The sequence below is a fragment of the Psammomys obesus genome, unplaced genomic scaffold (assembly GCF_907164565.1).
Source record: "Psammomys obesus unplaced genomic scaffold, mPsaObe1.curated_primary_1811, whole genome shotgun sequence".
Lineage (NCBI taxonomy): Eukaryota > Metazoa > Chordata > Mammalia > Rodentia > Muridae > Psammomys > Psammomys obesus.
Window position 1 is genome coordinate 1 of NW_026593903.1, and position 21353 is coordinate 21353.

The 21353-nt window shown below is 43.0% G+C and overlaps 1 protein-coding gene across 1 annotated transcript; it reads right to left on the reverse strand.

Moving 5' to 3' along the window:
- Positions 1-310: 310 nt before the first annotated feature.
- LOC129684348 (DNA mismatch repair protein Mlh3-like) lies at positions 311-20549 on the reverse strand (the record flags this gene model as incomplete). Its single annotated transcript, XM_055617473.1, has 7 exons — positions 20525-20549; positions 16074-19380; positions 12419-12517; positions 11298-11383; positions 10420-10524; positions 8332-8404; positions 311-382 (listed from the first exon to the last, which is right to left on the reverse strand). Coding segments are annotated over exons 2-7 (3679 nt in total), but the record flags the coding sequence as incomplete, so codon positions are not given.
- Positions 20550-21353: the final 804 nt, after the last annotated feature.

Consider the following 21353-nt stretch of genomic DNA (forward strand, 5'->3'; position numbering starts at 1 on the left):
GAACACAGCAGTGAGAGAGCACAGCAGTGAGAGCACAGCAGTGAGAGCTTACATTTATGCTGAGTATCAGTGCAAACTAGCTCAGTCTTCTTGTAGGTCTGGGTGGAGAGTAAATATATAGGAAATACTCCTTTGACCAAGTCCATCAGAGCCACATGTTTGAAAGAGTAAAGCAAACTACTGCAACCTTCTGCTGGTTTTCAGACTGGGTAAAATGCATCCTTCCTCACAGTCATGTGAGAAGAACTCTTGGAGGCATGTTACCTGTGCTGGAGTCGTAAACCTCCTCTAGCTGTAGATAGGTGCTTACCAGTAATGAGCTGTTCCAAACGAATGCGCTCATGGGCAGCATGCTGGTCCACCAAGACTAGCAGGTTTCCACCTACAAAACCATCCAGGATTATTGAAGTTTCCATCTCAAGATGAAAAGAATCATCATTTATTTAATCCATTTAATGATATACACATAAGATAAACAATTGTACTTTTTTTGGTTTTGTTTTGTTTGTTTTGAGACTGGGTCTTATTATAGACTCCCAACAGGCCTGGAACTTCCTGTGTGGGCCAGACTGGTCTTGAGCTCACAGAGATCCACTTGCCTGTGCCTCCAAAGTGTTGGTATTAAAAGTGTGTCCTATCACATCCAACTCAACTAGACTCTATATTAAAAACAACAACAACTGAATTTATCAATAATTACCAAATTCCTCCCTGGTGAAAAACTCTTTGAGTCACCAATATTTAATTTTAGAAAAGAAGGTTAAATTTTTAAATATTCAATACAGACTTGGCTTTATTAATTCAACTTTACTACAAGGAAGAATCATTAGATAATGCACTGTATACTTTATAATCAGTGGATTTTGATTTGCAAGCTGCTCTGAAACTCAACAAGAATGTACTTGTTCACTTTAGATCAGAGGCCTGGACATTTTTTCCACAAAGAGGCAGAAAGGAAATATTTTATGCTTTCTAGGCCGCATGAAGCTGTCATGACTACTCAACTATTTGTTTTGAGCCGTAGCAGCCACAGACAATCTGTGCCACTATAGCCATGTTCCGATAAAGCTTTATTTATGGACACTGAAGTAATTGCATAGAATGTGGCTGTGTCAAGAAGTCTTTGTTTTTTCCTAACCATGTAAGGATGTAAAACCATTACTTCCCTGGCTGCAGAGAAACAGACCCTCACTGTGTCTACTCGAAGGCTACAATTGTCGCTGTTTTCGGCTGGGGCTTTCCCAGCTTTCCCTGGGTGCATACTCAGTGCGGGGCAAGAGGTCAACAATGGGGCCCAGCCTCTGCAATCCTAACTCCCGGATGATCTTGTTTACTGGACCCCCTCTAAAAAATGTTATGGGGGCTGGAGAGATGCTTCAGCAGTTAAGAACACTTGTTCCAGAGAACCTGGGTTTGATTTTCAGCATCCACATGGGAATTCACAACTGTCTGTAACTCCAGTTCCAGAAAATTCAAGGCCACATGATATCCACATGTACTGTTCACGTGCGACACACATGCATACATGCAGGGAAAACTCTCATACAAACAAAAATTTTTAAGTAAAAATATTTTGAATTACGTGTATTTGTGTGTCTGTATGCTGGTGCATGGGCACACGCACGCACTGAATGCAGGTGTCCAGGAAGCCACTGGTGTTGGATTCCCTTTGAGGTGGACCACAGGCAGCTGTAAGCCTCTTGAAGAGGGTATTGGGGACAGAAATCTTGAGGAGGAGTATGCACTGCTAACCACTGAGTCGTCTCTCCACCCCGACAGGCCTCACTTCTAAGATCAGGGCTTCAGATCTTCAAGCACAAGCAAGGAGGCAAAGGGTTTGGAAGTCAAACCTACAGGGAAATCTCACAGGTGGGACAATTCTACATGACATTATTATACCCTTTAAAAGCTGCATTTGTACTATTTTTTTGGCCAACAGATTAAAGTTTATTGTTGTTAATTATATAGAGATAAAAGGTCCTCTCTTGAATTTTCCCCTATTTCTATTAAAAGATGAAATATTATTCTATGACACTGTGACAATTTTAGTTGTCACCTGGACACTGTAAAATCACAGAAAGAGGTCTCAATCTACACAGGCAGATGTAGGGGACTATCTTGATTACACTGCCTGGAAGTATGAGGCACCAAGCCTGGGTGGATAACGCAGCTGAGCAGATGGGCATGCCTGTGCTCCTTTCTCTTCTCTAGACTGTGAATGTGCTGTGACTAGCTTCAAATTCATGCCTGACTTCTTTCCAGGGATATGGGGTGCACTTGCTGTGTACTTTGTAAAGATTGTCTCTGTATTATTCAAATGCTGACTTCCGTATGGCCAGAGATCTGATGGCACTGTCATTTTTATGAAGCATTTCCTGCCTCAGTATTTTGTAAGCATTGTTCTCTATCACTTCTTGATTGGTTAAATAAAGAGCTGAGCAGCCAACAGCTGAGGCAAGCAAGGAGGAAGGACTTCTGGCACAGATAGGAACTCTGGGAAGGAATCTCAAGGGGAAAAGTTGCCCACCAGACATGGAGGAAGCAGCAGGAGCCAACACTATAGATGAAGATAGACAGGCCATGTGGTGGGATGTGGGCCAGGCCGGAATACTTAGATTAAAATATCTGAGAATCTGCCTTGCTATAGTGCCACTTGCTTATAATAAATATAAAAGGTCTCCATGCCATTATTCAGGAGTAGGGGGTCTCAAAGAAAATCCTGTTTTAGTTGATGCCCGACATGAGACATAGAATCCAAGCTTAAGGCCTGAGAGAAGTCCGGAGTACTAGTGGCCGGGAAAACTAGAATGCTGCTCTGTGAGTGGAACAGTTAAGTCCAACTGGCCACATGGGAAACTGCAGAGGCCAGGTGAGGAGGCCAAGTCCCTCTAAGAAAGAGCGGGGAATCAGAGCCTCAGGCAAGCCTCCCTCTGAAAAGCTTTTCAGAGCTGCTGTGCGAAACGCAGTATGCACAGTGCGACCCAGACCTGCAGTGGGTTGCCCCATTCCAGTCCTGAGGTGCTTGTGACCCTTCCGAGCCCTTCTGAGCCTTGCTGCTCAGGAGCCAAGAGGCTGCTGCGGGCCCAGAGTGGGTGGAGGCCAGAGGTGTCTACCTAGCCTAGCAGTGCACAAGGGCTCAGGACAGGCAGCGGATCATGGGAGCATACCAGCCTAAAGGGCACCGACTGCTGCATGAGCCAGCACAGTGCCTATAGCCAGAGCTGGGTGGTTGACAGAGTCCCTGAGCTACCAGCAAAGGAGGCAGAATAGGTCCCTGCACTTCCTGTACTCCCTGCACGGAGGACCACGCCTTCCTGTAGGGTTGGTCAAGGCAGGCAGCCTGGTTCTTTAAGACTGGTCAGAAAACAGCTACAGGATGCAGAAGCCAGGCCCAAACAGAAACCCAGAAATCCTGAGCACAGATGAGCCTCTGATAAGAGGGCTCTGATGACCATTGTTATGCTTGGAAAATGTGCTTACAAAGCTCAGTGTCCAAATGGGTTCCCTAGCAAGGGGAACAGGGACTATCTCTGACATGAACTCAGTGGCTGGCTCTTTGATTACCTCCCCCTGATGGAGGAGCAGCCTGACCAGGTTACAAAGGAAGACAATGCAGCCAGTCCTGATGAGACCTGATAGGCTAGGGTCAGATGGAAGGGGAGGAGGACCTCCCTTATCAGTGGCTGGGGGAGGGGCAAAGGAGAAGGAGGAGGGAGGGTGGGATTGGGAAAGGATGTGGGAGGGGGCTGCAGCTGGGATACAAAGCGAATAAATTGTAATTAATAAAAAAAATTAATATATAAAAACCTGGCCTCAATTACAATGGCTAACATAGTGTACAATGTTTCAGTGGGTTTTTGCCTTGAGTTCTGAAGAGGCTGACTCTAGAATTACACATTTATTAGAGGTGATGTGTTGGAGGTTGGTCTAATGTTAATTACTGGCATTCAAGATCTGGTTACTGCCCACTGGATACACCCATCCTTGTTTGTGTAAACCTGCCTAAAATATTATACCTGATTGGTTCATTAAGCGGTCTATATCTGGGCAGAATGCGGTAGGCATGGCAAGGTTCCCAGGCTTTTGAGGTGGAAGAATCATGAGAATCATGGGGCATATGGAGAGAATCACAGGAATCAGACAGACAGACAGGAAGAGAGGAGGAAGGAAGATGCCACAATGGGTTAGGTGGAGAAGGAACAATGTGGACTGGGAGAAAGGACTCCAATAACAGTGTGAAAAGGCTCAGATGAAGAATATAAGCAAGTACCATGGGATTATGATGGAAGGTTGTTCAGATGAGGATGGTGAAGGAGGATGGCATTGGATGGGGGCTGGGAGATGGCTGGTGAGGATATTGAGACAGTAGGTAAAATTTCTGCCTGGCTCAAGGTAAATAAGGCAATTATAAATCTAACAGGTGTCTATATCTTATTATTTGTGATAGCAGGTTAGATAAAAACACCATGATAATCTTAGTTTTTAATTTACTACAACATATAAAGTTCTAGTCCTTGAAAGCTACTATTATAAACTGTTTAGGATAATTAAGAAATGCAAGTTAGTAGTCAGTCAAACACACTTACGGTCTTCTTAGGTTAGTTTATTTAATCACAGAAGTAATGTTTATTTAGCCTCTTATAGATGTTTTCAAAGTTAAGCAGATAGTAAACAGGTAGAAACAAAGGATGTGGATTTGGGATTTTTGTTTTTTCTTTCCTTATCCATAGTCTAACATAGTATCTTAAATCTTTTTATTATTCTTTGAGAATTGCATCCGTTTATACAATGTATTTTGATCACACCCACACACACACCAGAGCTTTTTTTGGGCTGGAGAGAAGGCTCAGTGGGTCAGACATTTGCTGCCAAGCCTGAAGACCCAAATTCAATCCCCAGGACCACACAGTAGTAGGAAAGAAACAACTCCTTTACGAAACCTTGAACTAAACCTAGAACAGTTGATTTTTCTAGAACTTTAAATCTATGATAAAGTTTAACTTATAAGTTTGGTCCAGAGGCTGAAGAGATGGCTCAGTGGTTAAGAGCACTGTTTGTTCTTCCAAAGGACCTGGGTTCAATTCCCAGCACCCAAATAGCAGCTCATAACTGTCTGTAACGCCAATTTGAAGGGATCTGACACCTTCATTCTAATGTATATAAAAAAATTAAATATTTTTTTAAATGTTAGGTACAACAAGAAACTAACAATAACCAATAATAATGCAGAACAGGACTGGGGGTGTGGCCCTGTGACAGAGTGCTTGTATAGCATTCCTAACACTATAGAAATACATAAATAATACAACAATATGGTGGAATAAAACTGCTAACACCATTTCTATTGCACTCGGTGCCGTGATTAAGTATAACAGTTTCTTGGAACATAAGCAGCGTGATTCTGACTGTACAGGTAATTTGGTAATGTATGCAAGCTGCTGACTAATAGGCAACAAGGGTACACAGCATGAATACACTGGACAAAGGAATAATTTGTAGCTTGGCGGGCTACAGTGAGACGATAGATTTCATCATACTACTCAGAGCAGGGTGAAACTTAAAACCTATAAGTTGCTCATTTCTGGAATTTTCCACTTAATATTCTGACCTTGGTTGACTGTGGGTAACTGAAACCAAGGAAAGCAAGACCACAGAAGCAGACAGACTGCTGTAATTGCACTCAAAATTTTCATCTAAAGTCTCCTCTGACTCTCGGCTGGTCACTCCCTTCCAGGTCTCAGATTTCCCCACAGCAGCAATGGCTCTGCCCGGTCTCTTCTCTCAGACAGCGCGGCTCTCAATGCCAAGTCTGCACTGTCACAGAACGGTACGGCACCCCCGACCTCCGCAAACAACAGCGGTGGCTCGTCTGCGGTCCTGGGTGCAGTACGAATGCCCATTTTCTCTGTTTTTCTAGCTATTCCTTCTTCTCTTCTGTCGGTGTGCCTTTCTATTCAACTGCTACATGTTAAAATTATGCCCGATTCAGGGCTTTTCCTCACTCTTCACATTTCTAAGTGATAAAACTTACACTACCAATAACCAACTTTAGGCTGACAATTCAAGTTCTATCACCAGGTCAGCGGGTCAGTCCATCCCTGCACTAGCCAAACGCATTCCTGCCGTCTCCTCTTGAACATTTCAAAGTGAATTTAGATTAAACTTGTGATTTTTATCCTCCCAGCCTGCTCCAGCTCTAATCTGGTCCTGTAACACCATCCACTTGGCCATGGAGGTCAAAAAACTAGGAGTTATCTTTGCTATGCCTCTCCCATAACAATCCACCACCAAGCCCTTGACTTTATCTCCTGCTTTCCCAGTACATCCACATTTCTGTTGTTTATTTGAGATGAAGTCACCCATGGTAGCCCAGGCTACATTAGTGTCAGGCCTCCTGCCTTGGTCTTCTGACTACTGGACTGTTTCACACCACCCCACACTCGGTACTAAAGCCTTCACTTCTCCTTCTTCTACCGTGATCCTAGGTAACCCTTATTTCTTAGATGCTGCAATATCTTCTTAACTGTCTCTGTGGAGTTCCCAGAACTCTACCTGAACTCAGTCCATGCTCCATACTGCAACTAGAACAGCCCTTCTAAACACACGATACAACAGATAGCATTCCAAAAACAAACAAAAGAATAGGAAATGCCTAATTGTTTCCAGCTAGTGCTGGGACAGAATAAAGCTTGAAGCTGACATTTAACACCTGGCTACTACTTCCTTCCCAGCTTCATCTCCAGGCTTACTGCCCTGCTGCCACCTGACAAAGAGGGAATTACAAGGCACTTATTCACTGTCTTACTTGACACGCTCATACTCCAGGCTCACTTTATGTCTGCTGACCTCCCAGACAAAATCAAAATTTTCAATGTCAGTTTTTACACCATCTTCTACTTCTCTGTTAAGACCTACTGTTAAAATTTTATGTGTTTGTGCTTTTCTGACTATTTTTTTCCTATTATTGTGCCCTTAGGGTCTGATTCAGTCCCTAGCAAACACAATGCATTCAAACAGTATTTGTTGAATAATTTAATTTATGTAGGAATTGATTCTGTTTAATTAAAAAAAAAAATCATGTGTCTGGGTGTTTTGCCTGACTCTATATCTGTGCACCACATGCATGCCTGGTGCTCAGGGAGGCCAGGAAAGAGTGTGTCAGATCCCCTAGGACTTGAGTTACAGACAGCTGTAAGCCACCATATGGAGGCTGGAATCTAATCCAGGTCCTCTGGGAGAGAAGCTAGTGCTCTTCACAGCCAAGCCATCTCTCCAGACTCCTGCTTCTGTGTAAGCACTCTTGATAAACCTAGCAGAACACATTTTATACATTTACATAAACTTATTACTGTAGATGAAAGCGATGTGAAAGGAGCTAGGGATGGCTCAATGGATAAAACAAGTACTTGCAAGTACAAGGACTTGAGTCAGAGTCTTAGAGGTGGAGACATGACCATCCCTGGGGCTCATGGGGCAGTCTTTGCCTAACTGGTGGCACATCAGAAATCCTTTCTCAAAGGAGATGGATGGTGCCCTGAACATGACAGCCCGGGATACCCTTTGCTCTCCTATGTGTGGGCGAGCACCTGTGCACACATACACACAGGACATTAAAGGGTAGGTTGAGAGCTCCATGATAAGTACTTGCTTTGCAAGCATGAAGATGTAAATGTGGATCCTAGTGTCCACGTAGAACCCTGACTGTGGTGGTCCACACCTTAACTGCAACAATGGTGAGAGGCAGATGAGGCGGGGCATTGCTGGCAGCCAGTCCAGCACACACAGGGCAAACAGCAGGCCCCAGGTTTACAGGAAACCTTGTCTTAAAAACGATGGAAAGTAATGGAGGAAGGAACCTGAAGTTACCGTTGGCCCCACACTCCCCCCGCCAAACATTAAAAAATGGACAATGTAAGATATTTTAAAGGAGTAGAAGATGAAATTCTCCCTTTGTCCACCTTCATTTTCACTTCCAAGGTGACTACTATTAATAGTTTAAACAGGTGTGGTGTGGTACAGGCCTGGGTCATCCCAGCAGTCAGGGGGAGGCACTGGGATCACAATGAGTATGAGGCAACCCTGGGCTATCTCAAAGACCAAAAGCTCAATGTGTATCTTATTCATATGGGTGTGTGTCAGTATACTTAAAATTTATGTCTTTAAACCTTGCTTCAGATTTTTCTTAAGGCTAGTTTCTCCTTATCTGTTTAAATCGCTGAAATTACAATTTCAAGTTGATGTATCCCACAACAAGAGTGTCCCAAAGGTACTCTAAAAGGTGATTACCACACTACCAGACAGCTATTTAATGAAGCAAAACTCCATGCTTACCTGCTTTGCCATTTTCTTCCATTCTTGTGCTCATTAGACAGGCAATAAACTTGTTATCCACTTGCTGGAGAACCTGCCATTCATTGAGATAAATAATGTGACACTAACCAAAGCTTAGCAAAGGCTATCTGCATAAAGGAAAAAGACATGTTGCCGTGCAAACACCCACAGCCCAGACCCCGTGGAGGAGACAGCTAGATGGCTCCATTGGTGATGGTGTACACCAGCAAGCCTGAATGCCTGCTCTATGGCACATGTGAGCTCGCTGAGAAAGATAAAAGGATGAGCAAGTAAGCGGGTGGAGGACATGGAGTCTTTCTGTGATGATTCCAGCAGAGACACTCCGTCACAATATGACCAGAGACTACTAACCAACAGAATCAAAACAATGCAGTTATCTTTTTAAAGACAGTGTCTCAAGGTGGAGGCTGCCTGGCTTGGGACTCTAGGTAGACCAGGCTGGTCTCCATCTAACAGAAATCCTGCTGTCTGTGCCTCCCGGTGCTGGGATCAAAGGTGTGCGCCATCATGCATGGTCTAAAATACAAATCCTCAGCTGTGAAAAGCAAGAAAGCCATTCTGAAAGAGCTAGTCTATAGCAGCAGCAGAAGCCCCCAGCAGCTTTAGACTGTGGGGCTCCTCTCTATCCATGCGAAGTTTCTTTCTGGATAACTTCTCTCTTGCTCTCATCCCAGGTCACCATCTGTGTAGGATTCAACTAGCATTGCTTAATATTCTAGTTTATTTTAAAATCTGAAGGTAAAGAGACTACAACAGTCAAAACAGTGTAGAGAACACAGCAGAAAAGGACAAAAGACAGGGGTCCCTTTTGTTAATGAACTTCCCAGTCTACGGCTTCCTTAGCTGCAGCCTCACACAGAGTGTCACTTAAAAGTGGGTATTTTTGCACATTTAAGGACACTGTTAATTCATAATTTTTTGTCATATTGCTATAAAATATAAAATCCAAATATAATTCTTTGCAGAAATGTTAACAGTCCTGATACTATTCATCCCCTGCAAACATGCTTGCACTAGTAAAGGCATTCTTGCTATTAAAATTAATCTGCTTTTTTTTTTTTTTTTTCCTAATGATAAAAATTCAAGGTTCCCGCTAGGCAGTGGTGGTGTTAGAGACCAGCCTGGTCTACAGAACAACCCTATAGACCCTGTCTTGAAAAATAAAAGAAAAAGAATAATGATAATGTGAAAATAAAAATAAAAATAAATAATAACAATTTAAGGTTCCAGTCAGATTAAAAGCAAAGAAACCCACGTCTGACGGCTAGTCTTGGTTGACAACTTGACTGTACCTGGAATTAACTAAAACCCAAGAGGCTGGTACACCTGTGAAGGATTTTTTTCTTAACTAAACCATTTGAAGTGGGAAGACCCACTTTTTAGTTCAGATCTTTTGAGGTGAGAAGGTTCACCTTTAATCTGGGCCACACCTTCTGCTGGCAGTCTATATAAAGGACACAGGAGGCTTGCTTTGCTTGCTTGCCCTCACTTTTGCTGGCAAGTCCATTCCTTCACTGGCATTACAGCCTACTTCTTCAGGATTCTGCCATAAACTAATGACCAGCTGAGACATCCAGCCTTGTAGACTGAACAACTACTATATTCTTGAATCTTTCACTGGGAAACATCCATTGTTAGACCAGCTGGACTACAACTTGAAAGCTATTCTAGTAAATCCCTTTAAAATAATACATGTTTTATATATATGTACATTTATACATATATATATTTTATATGTATGTATGCTTAATATATATATATATATATATATATATATATATTTCATATACATATCCATTCCATCAGTTCTGTTCCTCTAGAGAAGCCTGACTAAAAAAAAAAATTTAGTGAGCCGGGCGTGATAGCACAGATCTTTAATCCCAGCACTTGGGAAGCAAAGGCAGGCAGATATCTGAGTTTGAGGCCAGCCTGGTCTACAAAGCAAGTTCCAGGACAGCCAGGTTAAAAACCTGTCTTAGAAAACCAAAGATAAAACAAAACCAAGATTCAGTTTCACAAATGTTAGTCTAGCTTAATCATTACACAGATTTCAGCATTGATTTTTACCTGTACTGAATGAATCATCTCTTTGGTGAAGCGATAGGGATACAGTACGTTGTGAATTTTAACTGCTAAGCTCTCAGCCTGGCCACTGCTGACATCAACAGCAACCTAGAAAGACCCAGTAAAGACATAACTTGATTTTTAATGTCCGTGAAACTGTTTTACCAATCATTTCAAACTTCTTTAAAATCCTCATTTTTCAGGGCGTGGAACACACAGGTCAGTGGTAGAGCACTGCCTAGCACATGCGAGGCTCTAGTTTTAATTCCTAGCACTGCAAAAAATAAAGCCCAAACCAAACAAACATTATTCATATAGCCTGCTAGAGAGAGGATGGGTATAGAAAACCTAGAGATTCAACAGCTCTAAGGATAAGCTGTCTCAATTAAATACATTTTTATAAGCACTGACAAAGCCAGCATTACTTCAGAACAATCTGTTTATGCTCCAGGATTAAGTTCTTCCAGGCATCTTAAGTGAAGAATCAGTAGTCAAAAGCTTGTCTGTGACCCACGCTCATCCCCACACTCAGTACACGCTGTGACAGCACGCCACAGAAAGGGCAGCGCTAGGACACAAAGAACTGTTCCTGCAGCTGAGAAGATATTTTATCGAATGGTAACAGTTACGATCACCACCCTGTAAGACAGGACAAACACATTCACTCTTCACGCTGAATATGTATGTTTAATCCAAAATTCCCCACCTTTCCAAAAGGCTGACTTCTCCTCTCTACCTTAAACACTAACTTCCAAGTAAGTCATCTGGGAATCTGCCTATTTTCCATTCGTATCCACAAATTCATATACTCATATGCCCATATCCAGCTTAAGTGAAGTTCAAATTTAAAAACAGGCAAAGACAAAGTCCTGCAGACCTACCTCTGGGTAACGGGCGAACACTGGATTGTTCCATTCTGAAAATAAAGACTGAAGTGATCCACTGACAACAGCAGCATCCACAGCATCTAGGACAAAGGGAAACAGCTACTATCAAGACCCCGGAAGAGGTTGAATGTCTTTTCCCCCTTGCTACAGCCTCAAGACCAAAGATTAGACACATTATCCCTGCATTCCACAAATGTCAACGTCTGTACTGCATCCCTGCATTGGTTCTGATGTTACTTCTTTGGTTTTGGAGACAGGATCTTACTACATGGCTCTGGCTAACCTAGAACTATGCAGACCAGAATGGCCTCAAACTTACAAAAACTCAACTGCTTCTTGAGCCCTGGGATTAAAGGTGTGTGCTACCATACCCAGCCTTAATGCTACTTTTGAAACTAGTATCATGACTGTCCCATCTGACAGTTTTTCTCCAAGTTGTCTTCAACAGTGTTTCAGGGGCTGGAGAGATGGCTCATCTGTTAAGAGGGCCTGCTGCTCTTGCAGAGGACCCAGGTCTGGTTCCTAGCACGCACATGGTGGCTCACAACCATTTGTAATTCCAGTTCCAGAGAACATGAAGCCCTCCTCTGGCTAAGGGCACTGCATGCACATGGTACACAGACATTCATGCAGGCGAAAACATCCACACACATAAAACACAAATAACTAAGTCTTAAAAGAAGAATATTCCAAATATGTGTTCAGAGAATACTATAGTTCGAATTTCCTTGTTGCCTTTCATTAAAAATATAATTACTCTACTTTAAGAAACAACAGCACAGTAATTTCTTTAGCTTTTTTCAAAGAATTTTACAAAGATCAAACTACTGAAATATGGAGAAATTCAATCTTTAAAAATAAGAAACATTTCCCAATCACAAACACCATAGCCTATGCATAATCACCCAGCACGGAGCTCCAGCCTGGAAAAGCAATTTCTGGCTTAAATACATGTACTGAATTACTTAGTTCTGCTGCTAAACAGAGCTGTGGGGAATGCCTGGCTCCGGAGGCACAGCTGGTGCTGATCAAGCTTCAGAATGCGGCCCTGCTTCGTCTCCTGCACCGAGTGGGACAGTGCGTCGTGGGTCCCCAGCCTCTGCTACTGCCCTCACCTCTGTTACTCTGTCTCAGCGTAGTCCTCTCTTCCTGAGATCTTGGGAGGAAAGGAAGAACAAGATCGCTTCTAAAAGGATGACACCTGTACTGAAACCCTAAACAAAAAAGAAAAACCTACAAATTTGAACTCAACAAATAAACTATTAAAATTATATAAATCTTTCTCTAAAAACTAAAAAAAAGGCATAAGGCAGACTACTAAACACTACACAGAAAATCACAAGTTTCTTTTTTTTTTTTTTTGGTTTTTGAGAGAGAGTTTCTGTGTGCAGCTCTGGCTGTCCAAGAACTCACTCTGTAGACCAGGCTGGAATCCAGAGATCTGCCTGACTCTGCCTCCCAAGTACTGGGGTTGAAGGCATGCACCATCACCACCCAACATAAAATTAGAAGTTTCAATGAAATGATCTGCTAACTTACATTAACGCACTGTCTTTTTATTCATGAATGTGACTCTCAATGGCAGAAAGGTGGTCCTTTTACAGGGTTGGGGCACATTCGGCAATGTCTGGAGACATTTTTCATGGTCCTCTCTTGAGTAAATGGTGCAGATAGTGGAATCCGGCAGATAAAGGTGGGGTGGTGGCTGCTAAATACCTTCCAAGGTATGCTTACACAGGAACGCCTCTTTAGACACACAGGTAAACTTAATGATCACCCAGAACTTGCTGCAGCCCTCACAGATTCCCAACCTTTATGTCCCTTATTCACAATCTATGTCTCTACTATAAATATGACTTCACTGTATTACACAGGTAGCCCTAACAGACTGAAATGCTGACAAGTCGGACCATTTCCAATGTGACAACACCTGCCACAGTGTAACAACCCACCGATGCTGAATGAATATGCACAAAGATGAATGAGTGGACAAAAGGTACTCTATAAAAACACAAATCAGGGAAGAAAGTCTAAACTCTAACCATTCTTTTGAAGGAAGAGCAAATGTGAGTCTTAGAAACAATGCTGAAGAAATAGTTTAAAAGGTGGGGGGACATGGGGCCTGGAAAGATGGCTCAGCTGCTGTCCCAGAGGATCTGGGTTCAATTCCCAGCACCCATATGGTGGCTGCAATTATAGTTCCATGGGATTTGATGCCCTCTCCTGGCTGCCACGGGCATGAGGCTCGCACATGGTGCAGAGACATACACACAGGTAAACCACTCAAACACAGCAAATAAAAATTTAACACAGGGATGGGAGCACATAATAAAAATATTACTTGAAAAGGCAAGCCTGTTAGACAAAACTAAAGCAAGAGATTAGCTAAGAAAAAGCTGTATAAGCCATAATAAAGGACATTAAGCGGGGACTGTCGATAATCGGTAAAGTATTTAACTGATGTGGGGAAGGCCCTGCACTGGAAAAAGAAGATATTTTTAAAGAAAAAAATCCCATGGATTAGGGATATGACATTCTAAATTTACCTTTAAATACTAAAATTTTGGTTCCATGTAGCTCAGCTGGCCTTGAGATGTACCTGATGGTGACCTCCAATTCCTGATCCTCCTGCCTCCACCTTCAAGTGCTAAGATTAATGGAGCTTTACCGCATCCCTTAGTGATGTATTGCACTTTTACATTTTCATGTGTGGGTCCACCATGTCCCGATGTACCACTGTAAAGATCCCTTTCATGTGAATGGAGGGTATGAGGTGCCATCTTTTCAACGAACTTGATTGGATATCAAAATCCTTTTTCATTTGGAACCTGACTTTACACAGCTCTCCCAAGATATGGTACCCAGATGGTTAGGTGGACTGAAGTAGTTTCAACATCTAAACCACACTCAACAGGAGCAGATGTTTATGCTGGATGTGGCAGCTAAGGTTCCCCCGCCCCCCCAGTAGGCCATGACCCAGTTATTTGTTGGCACCATGTCAGAAGCAGTTACGCTCAGGAAGATGAGGTGCTGCAGCCTTAGACGGTCCTCTCTGATAAGCACTCAGCCCATACAAACCAGTACAGGCAACCTCGGCTGAAAAGTGCGTAGGATGCCTGAGGAGCAACCGGATAGTCTCCAGAGCAATCCTGAAGTAAAGGGGTTTCTCTTCATATTAAATTCTCTAGAAGTTACAATAGTGATTTTTTTCCCATGAGGAAAAAGATTCGGAAAACATTGAAAACTAAAAGATTTATTTAACCTTAAGTAAATCAGGGCCTCCAACTAGAAATATTTATCCTAAGGAGACATTATAATTTGCAATTATATTCATACAATTTACATTCTTTTACAGCATTCGAGACTTTTAACAGGGATGCATATTTAATGTTTATCCTACCAGTGAAAGCCAAGATTATAGCCAGATGGGAATCAGCTTTAGTCTCCCAACATCTGGCTCTCAACAGACTGCCAAAACAATGTCACTTTTAATGTTGCCAGAAACCTGAGAACCCAGAGTCCTAGAGCAGGCTCTAGAGTTGCCTTGTGGTGTGACCTGACAGCCACGTTATTATCAGCTTCTTATGTCAGAAACATGTCAAGTGGCTTGATACACACATCATATTAGAGTACATTTGAAAAACATAGTTATGCAGGCACCTATCTAGCCTACATTTTGAATAATGTTGAGAAATCTTACTATCTCGGGGAAGCTTATAAAATCCCACTGTGCTGACCTATAGATCGCATTGGAAACTTTTTTTTTTATTATTAATTACACTTTATTCATTCTGTATCCCCCATAAGCCCCTCCCTCCTCCCCTGCCGATCCCACCCTCCCTCCCCTTTCTGCATGCATGCCCCTCCCCAAGTCCACTGATAGGGGAGGTTCTCCTCTCCTTTCTGATCTTAGTCTATCAGTTCTCATCAAAAGTGGCTGCATTGTCCTCTACCGTGGCCTGGTAAGGCTGCTCCCCACTCAGGGGGAGGTGATCAAAGAGCAGGCCAATCAGATCATGTCAGAGGCAGTCCCTCTTTCCATTACTATGTAACCCACTTGGACACTGAACTGCCATGGGCTACATCTGTGCAGGGGTTCTAGGCTATCTCCACGAATAGTTCTTGGTTGGAGTATGAGTCTCTGGGAAGTTCCCTGTGTTCAAATTATCTTGTTCTGTTGCTCTGCTTGTGGAGTTCCCGTCCCCTCCAGCTCTTACTATTTCCCACTTCTTACATAAAATTCCATTCACTCTGCCCATCAGTTGTCCATCAGGCTCAGCATCTGCTTTGACAATCTATACTGCAGAGGCTTTCAGAGGCCCTCTGTGGCAGGTTCCAAGGTTGCGTATTGGAAACTTTTAAGTTAAGGTCTTAGGCTGGTGGCCACAAACAGAAGCAGTCATGACTCTACAGACACTTCTAGAAGTATATGGGAAGAAAGGGAAACAGGAAAGGGAAGTACTGTGGGCCTCTTTTTAGCCATCAACAGTGTACCATTTTATAAAGAGGGAGCTTCCCCCTCTCTTATACACACATTTTCTTAGACACATCCTTTACCGGTCTTCACTAAATTTTTATATTTAGACCCAGAGAATCTCCATAAGCCTTTAACACAGTATAGGTTTGAAAAAACCCTCCAAAACAAAACAATAAAAATTGCCTTCTAATGCTGTCTGCTGAGGTCATCTCTGTGAACAATGATCATGGTGCTCTTTGGCTATTATTCTCTTTTTCAAAAACATTTCATGCCAGTGAATACTGCATACTTACCATTCCCAAGCAGGACGTCCACAGCCACGGTTGTCAGGTCTTTAGTACAGGCAGTTTGAGTGTCTTCGCTGGGAGCAACAAAAGTGCTAAGTCCTGTCAGTCTATTGACGTAAACCATTCTGCCCTGGGCTACGTCAAAATGCTGCAGCCAGTCCACAGAGCATGTATTCGATCCTTCATTTTTGGAACAAAATCTTGTCTTAAAGTCATCACTCTGGGAGTAAGTTTCATCTTGGCTGTCAGTGGTATCTTCTACCTGACTTGCTATCATTCTACTGGGAGACTCAGGATTTCCTTTATGTTGTTCTGAAGCTCTGAAGAGAACATCTGAATCTTTGCTGATTTCAGAATCATTACCAGGTAACAGCAAAAAAGTTTCTGGCTTCTCTGTATCATCCATTTTATTGTCAGAATGTACTGTCCTGTTTTTATTGATGGAATCATCCTGGGTGGCAGAATCTGGCATTAGAAGCATGTCACTCTCTCCTTTTTCATGCTTATTTTTTAATAACTCACAAAAATGTAAGTCTAGCCCAGGGAACTGGCTGTTATCTTTCCAAGTGGGATCTGAATCTTGAAGTGCATTAATATGACCTGTCATCTCCACAGTTTGCACGTCTCTTTCAGAACCTTTCAGTCTGGATAATTTAGAAGCCAGTGACTCAGAGGACTTCTCAACACCTGAAGGTTTTCTGTTACACTGAGCTAATTCTGCCAGAGTAATAGGACTTTCCCTCCAGTGAGGCATCTGGTCTAAGTGATCTCCTTTGGAAAATGAAATTTCCTCTGAGTACAGGACGTGACTTACTGGTTGACAGGTATCATATGAATCACTGTGCTCCACAGTAGTGATCTTACAACCATCAGACATAGCTAAGCGGCTCTTGTCTTTCAGTAGAAAGTCAGGCTCGACTTGAGGATCGAGGTGGGTCCCGACTTCAGTGCTATTGTCCTCTTCTGTAACTGAAGAATTGTTAACCTTTCCATATTGCCTCTTAAACTTCTCTAAAGATCCTACTCGTGAACGTAAGCTTAGCTTCCGATGGACTGTGTGTTTGGAGGAAACCATCATCTTATCTGTTTTCTTACAACCACGGGACGTGTATCTATACCATGGGAAGGAAGATGTATCAGGTAAAATGTGATCTGTGTGTGATCCCTTACCGCTTTCCTGAAAAAGGGACCAGTCCTCATCTGTTGCTACTGGTTTCTTCTCTGTCCCATAAACTCTATTTGTTGTGCAAAACCTTTTGCTGGGCAGCTGAGTGGACTCTTTACTTAGAGTGCTTGTTAAATCGTTGCTGTCTGGAGTCTCAGTTGCATGGTGTGTTCTATTTCCAAATGTTTCTTGGGCACTTACAGGACCAGGTCGAACATAATTTTTAAATGGATGTTCTGTTTCAGTTGAGTTTGTGTGCTCATTTTGTACAACATGAGTTATAAAGCCAGTGGAGCATAATTTAACTTGTCCATAACTAAAAACATTTACTCTTTCATGACTACTAGGCTCCCTTTTTCTCTCCTTCCTCTGAGTACTCTGTACTCTTAATAACATTGTCTCAAAAGGCAGAGGTTGGCATCCCACTTCAGTAGCATCTTTAAATTTCTCTAGTTGACTCTGAATGTCACTATTTGGGGGGATGTTGGCAGACATGACATTAACAGTAGGACTTATTTTCTGTATTTCTAGATCTGCCTCACTCTCCTCAAAGAGATGACATGTCTGAATAGGGCTTGAAAACATTTTTGGACTTCCTGAAGTCCTGTGTTCCAAGAAGGATGTCTTACATTTCTCATGTTCTCCGGAGTCTGATGCTTCGACTACCTCTTCCAACATCCTTGCTTCTAAACAGACACTGTCCTTGTGTAACGATGACTCTACCATCTTACTGTGGCCCAGGCCATCCGATCCATACGTGTACAATGAGTCTGTTTTTTTTCTGGTAGCATCTGAATCCCCAGAATTCTCTGTGTTTTTATTTCCTATAGTAGCTATTCTTTTTACAGCTTTTGACTGCAGATTAAACATTTCATAGGAATCCAAGATATTACTACATGCTTCCTGGAAACTGCTTTGGTCACACTTCTCCAGAGTGGACACATGTGTCTGAAGGGTAGCACCAAACAAACTGAAACCATTATCTTCATTAAATTCCTTAATATCTTCACCTGATAATTCAACAAATAATTTTTCTTGCTTTAAAAACTTCTTTACTCCTTCCTGAATACACACCAACAGGCTATCCCAGTTCTGAAACTCAATCAGCGTTTTGGCTGGCTCCAAGCACACATCATATTCACAGAACTGGCATTCCACATTGATTACATATATGCCATGGAGTTCCGAGGCAGAACGATGCCGAGGACTTGAATTCATTTGCCTACTGGCAGAGCCATTCTTTTGCCTGCATATAATACTTTCTTTTCTTAATAAAAAGTCAATGAGTTTATGCAACTTTGTTCTTAAAATCAGTCTTCTGTTCACAAACAAAAACTGCATATTCTTATTATAGTGTGCTTCGGAGCTGATGTAGCCACTGAACTCAAATTCCTTGTATTTAAAATGTATTTCTCTTAACTTTTGAGACTTGCCCAATCCATAAATTTGACAAAATCGAGAACATATGTCTTTGGTTTTAGGGAGCTGAAGAACCATGGAACCAGAAACATCATTCCTCAAAGAGAAAGAAATAGATGGGTGCATGAGTGACAGAGCTTCTATCCTCCGCCTGACTTTCTCAAACTCTAGCCTGGGATCCATGCTTTTCCTCCTCACAGGTAACTGGTAAAATAGGTTATAGACTGTTACTGTTGTCCCCACACTTGGTCTGGTCAAATCAGCTTCACAAGCATTTAGGGCTTTTCCGTTCTGAAACATTTTCACAAAGGTTTTCATTGTCCTGTTTTTCTTGGATGAAATTTCCATAGCACTAGCCATGTCAGCTATACTTGCCAAGGCCTCTCCTCGGAAACCATAATACCTTGGGTTCTCCAAGTCCCGTACTGAGTCGCATTTGCTGGTAAAATACCGGTTTCCCACCTTCGCTATGTCTTCACCCGCCATCCCAAATCCATTGTCTACCACTTGAACTTGGAAGGTTTCCATATTCACTCTGATGGCCACACATGTTGCTTCAGCATCAATACTGTTGAAGGCAAGTTCCTCAACACACTGGCCTAAGGAGCTTATCGCCAAACCCGAGCGCAACTTGGCTTGTACTTCATCTGACAAACACTTAATCATGGCAGGTGGACATGTGGAGAGATCGCCAGGCACTGGCTTCCTTCTCTGCCTGGAAATAACCAACTACAAGGAAAACAAAACACGTCCCCTATCAAACCTCAGTCATATAGCATCATCACTTCTTCCAACTACTATGAAGAACGACAGTTTGAGGTAAATCTTAAACCAAAATATGAAACAGAAGTATACTTCTGGTTTCTGGACAGTGCATAAAACTCATGCCTGGCATAAGGGACTTCCAATTCCAAAGAAGCATTCATAATTTTATAATGTTTCACTGTTCCTAAAGTGAATGCCCTAAAGTGAAATCATAATTACACCTGATGTTGACCCGTAAAGACACAATTCAAAATTCTGAGCACTTCACTAAAAACAGATGCCTAAATTAAATTCAGCTAAGAAACATTAGTTAGAAATTATTCATGAAAAAAGTCCAAGCTAGTTTCATAATATTTATACATTACACAATAGCCATGGCTTTTAGAAAAAAAAACTTTGGATGTGCTAAGACACTGTAAACAGAAAGGTAAAACAATAGGACGAAATCTGAAAGTCAGACGTATCAGGGAGGCACGTTAGGTTATCAGCATTGTCACGATTACTTCCCGAGGAAGAGGCGGGGGATGGGAACAGGTAAAATTTCTTTGATATTTAAACCGTGCTCCAGCGTTGCTTGCTAGCTTTCAGAAAAGCCCTTATTACTCATATTCTTTGGTCTCGACACTCTAGGCCTTTATATAGTCCTCAGAACCAAGACTGGCAATACTAATGGATGATGTGGGGTGGTCGAAACCTGATTTCAGGGTTTCCTGTAGGTACAAACAAACCCTAAGAGTCTAGGTGGTTAAAGGTCTCACTTCCTTCCCCATAAGGCTAACGGCGTGGCCGGTGGCAGGGCTGTCTTTTGGGAAAAACCTGGGCTACGACTGCTTTCTAAGACAACGAACTTAGCAGTCGCTGGCAAACGGGGGGAATGTTCAATTAGCACTGATTACACCGCCGTCCTGGGGTTTAGTCGGTCTGGCGTCCCGTGGAGGCAGGCCCGCGCCTGCGCAGTCCTCCCGCCCCGCCGCTCCGGGGGACCCCGAGCTCCGCCAGACGGGCCCGCGGCAGTCACCACTGCCCTCCCGGCGTTAGACGGGCTCCCGGGACCACACTTCACCACGTGCTACCCCCCTTCACCCGGATCTCCTCCACCAGCTCTCACCGACCAACCACCTCGGACGCCGGACGTGCGCTCCGGAGCATGCGCTTCCGAGACGCCGCGCGACCGCGCCTCCGTGCGCAGGCGTCGAGGTGGCCCAGCTGAGCATCCCTGCGCCTGGTTCGTTTCTATGAGTTCTCGCGCTTTAGTCTCTTTTGGGATGGGGTGAAAGGTTGTTTCTGGTAGATTTTACTTTGTTTCCTTTCTCTTTGTCGACCCCTTTGCATATTCGAATATTTAGTTCGACACATAATTTACTTGCTTCCTTAGTCTTTGTTCACTAGAAGGTAAACCGCAGTGTCCTGGTGGCAAGCAGATATTCAGAGAATGAATGCACGGCGTTCTTAAAATTAATGCTGTAGGGAGCTGGAAAAGGCTGAGAAGCCCAACACACGACGCACACAGTCTCTCTCTCTCTCTCTCTCTCTCTCTCTCTCTCTCTCTCTTTTCTTCAAGGCATGATTTCTCTGTGTTACAGCCCCGGGACTCACTTTGTAGACCAGGCTAGTCTCGAACTCACAGAGAACCACCCAACTCTGCCTCCCAAGCGCTGGGATTAAAGGTGTGCACGGACCAGCTCTACTCTCATAATTTGCAAATCATGACCCAAGGCGTCCCTTCATCGTTTGTTTGTACGGTTTGGCTATCTTCCCAGTACCACTAATGCTTTTTCCTAACTGAAGGAGAGCAGAGCACAACGATTTGGCGACTATTAGGCAATCCTCAGTCTTCTCCTTCTGTCTCCATCATTGAAATTTCCTCCCCTGGGCCCTGAAACCCTTTTTAAAAGATACATGTATTTTGTGTATATGGGTTCTTATCTGCACACCAG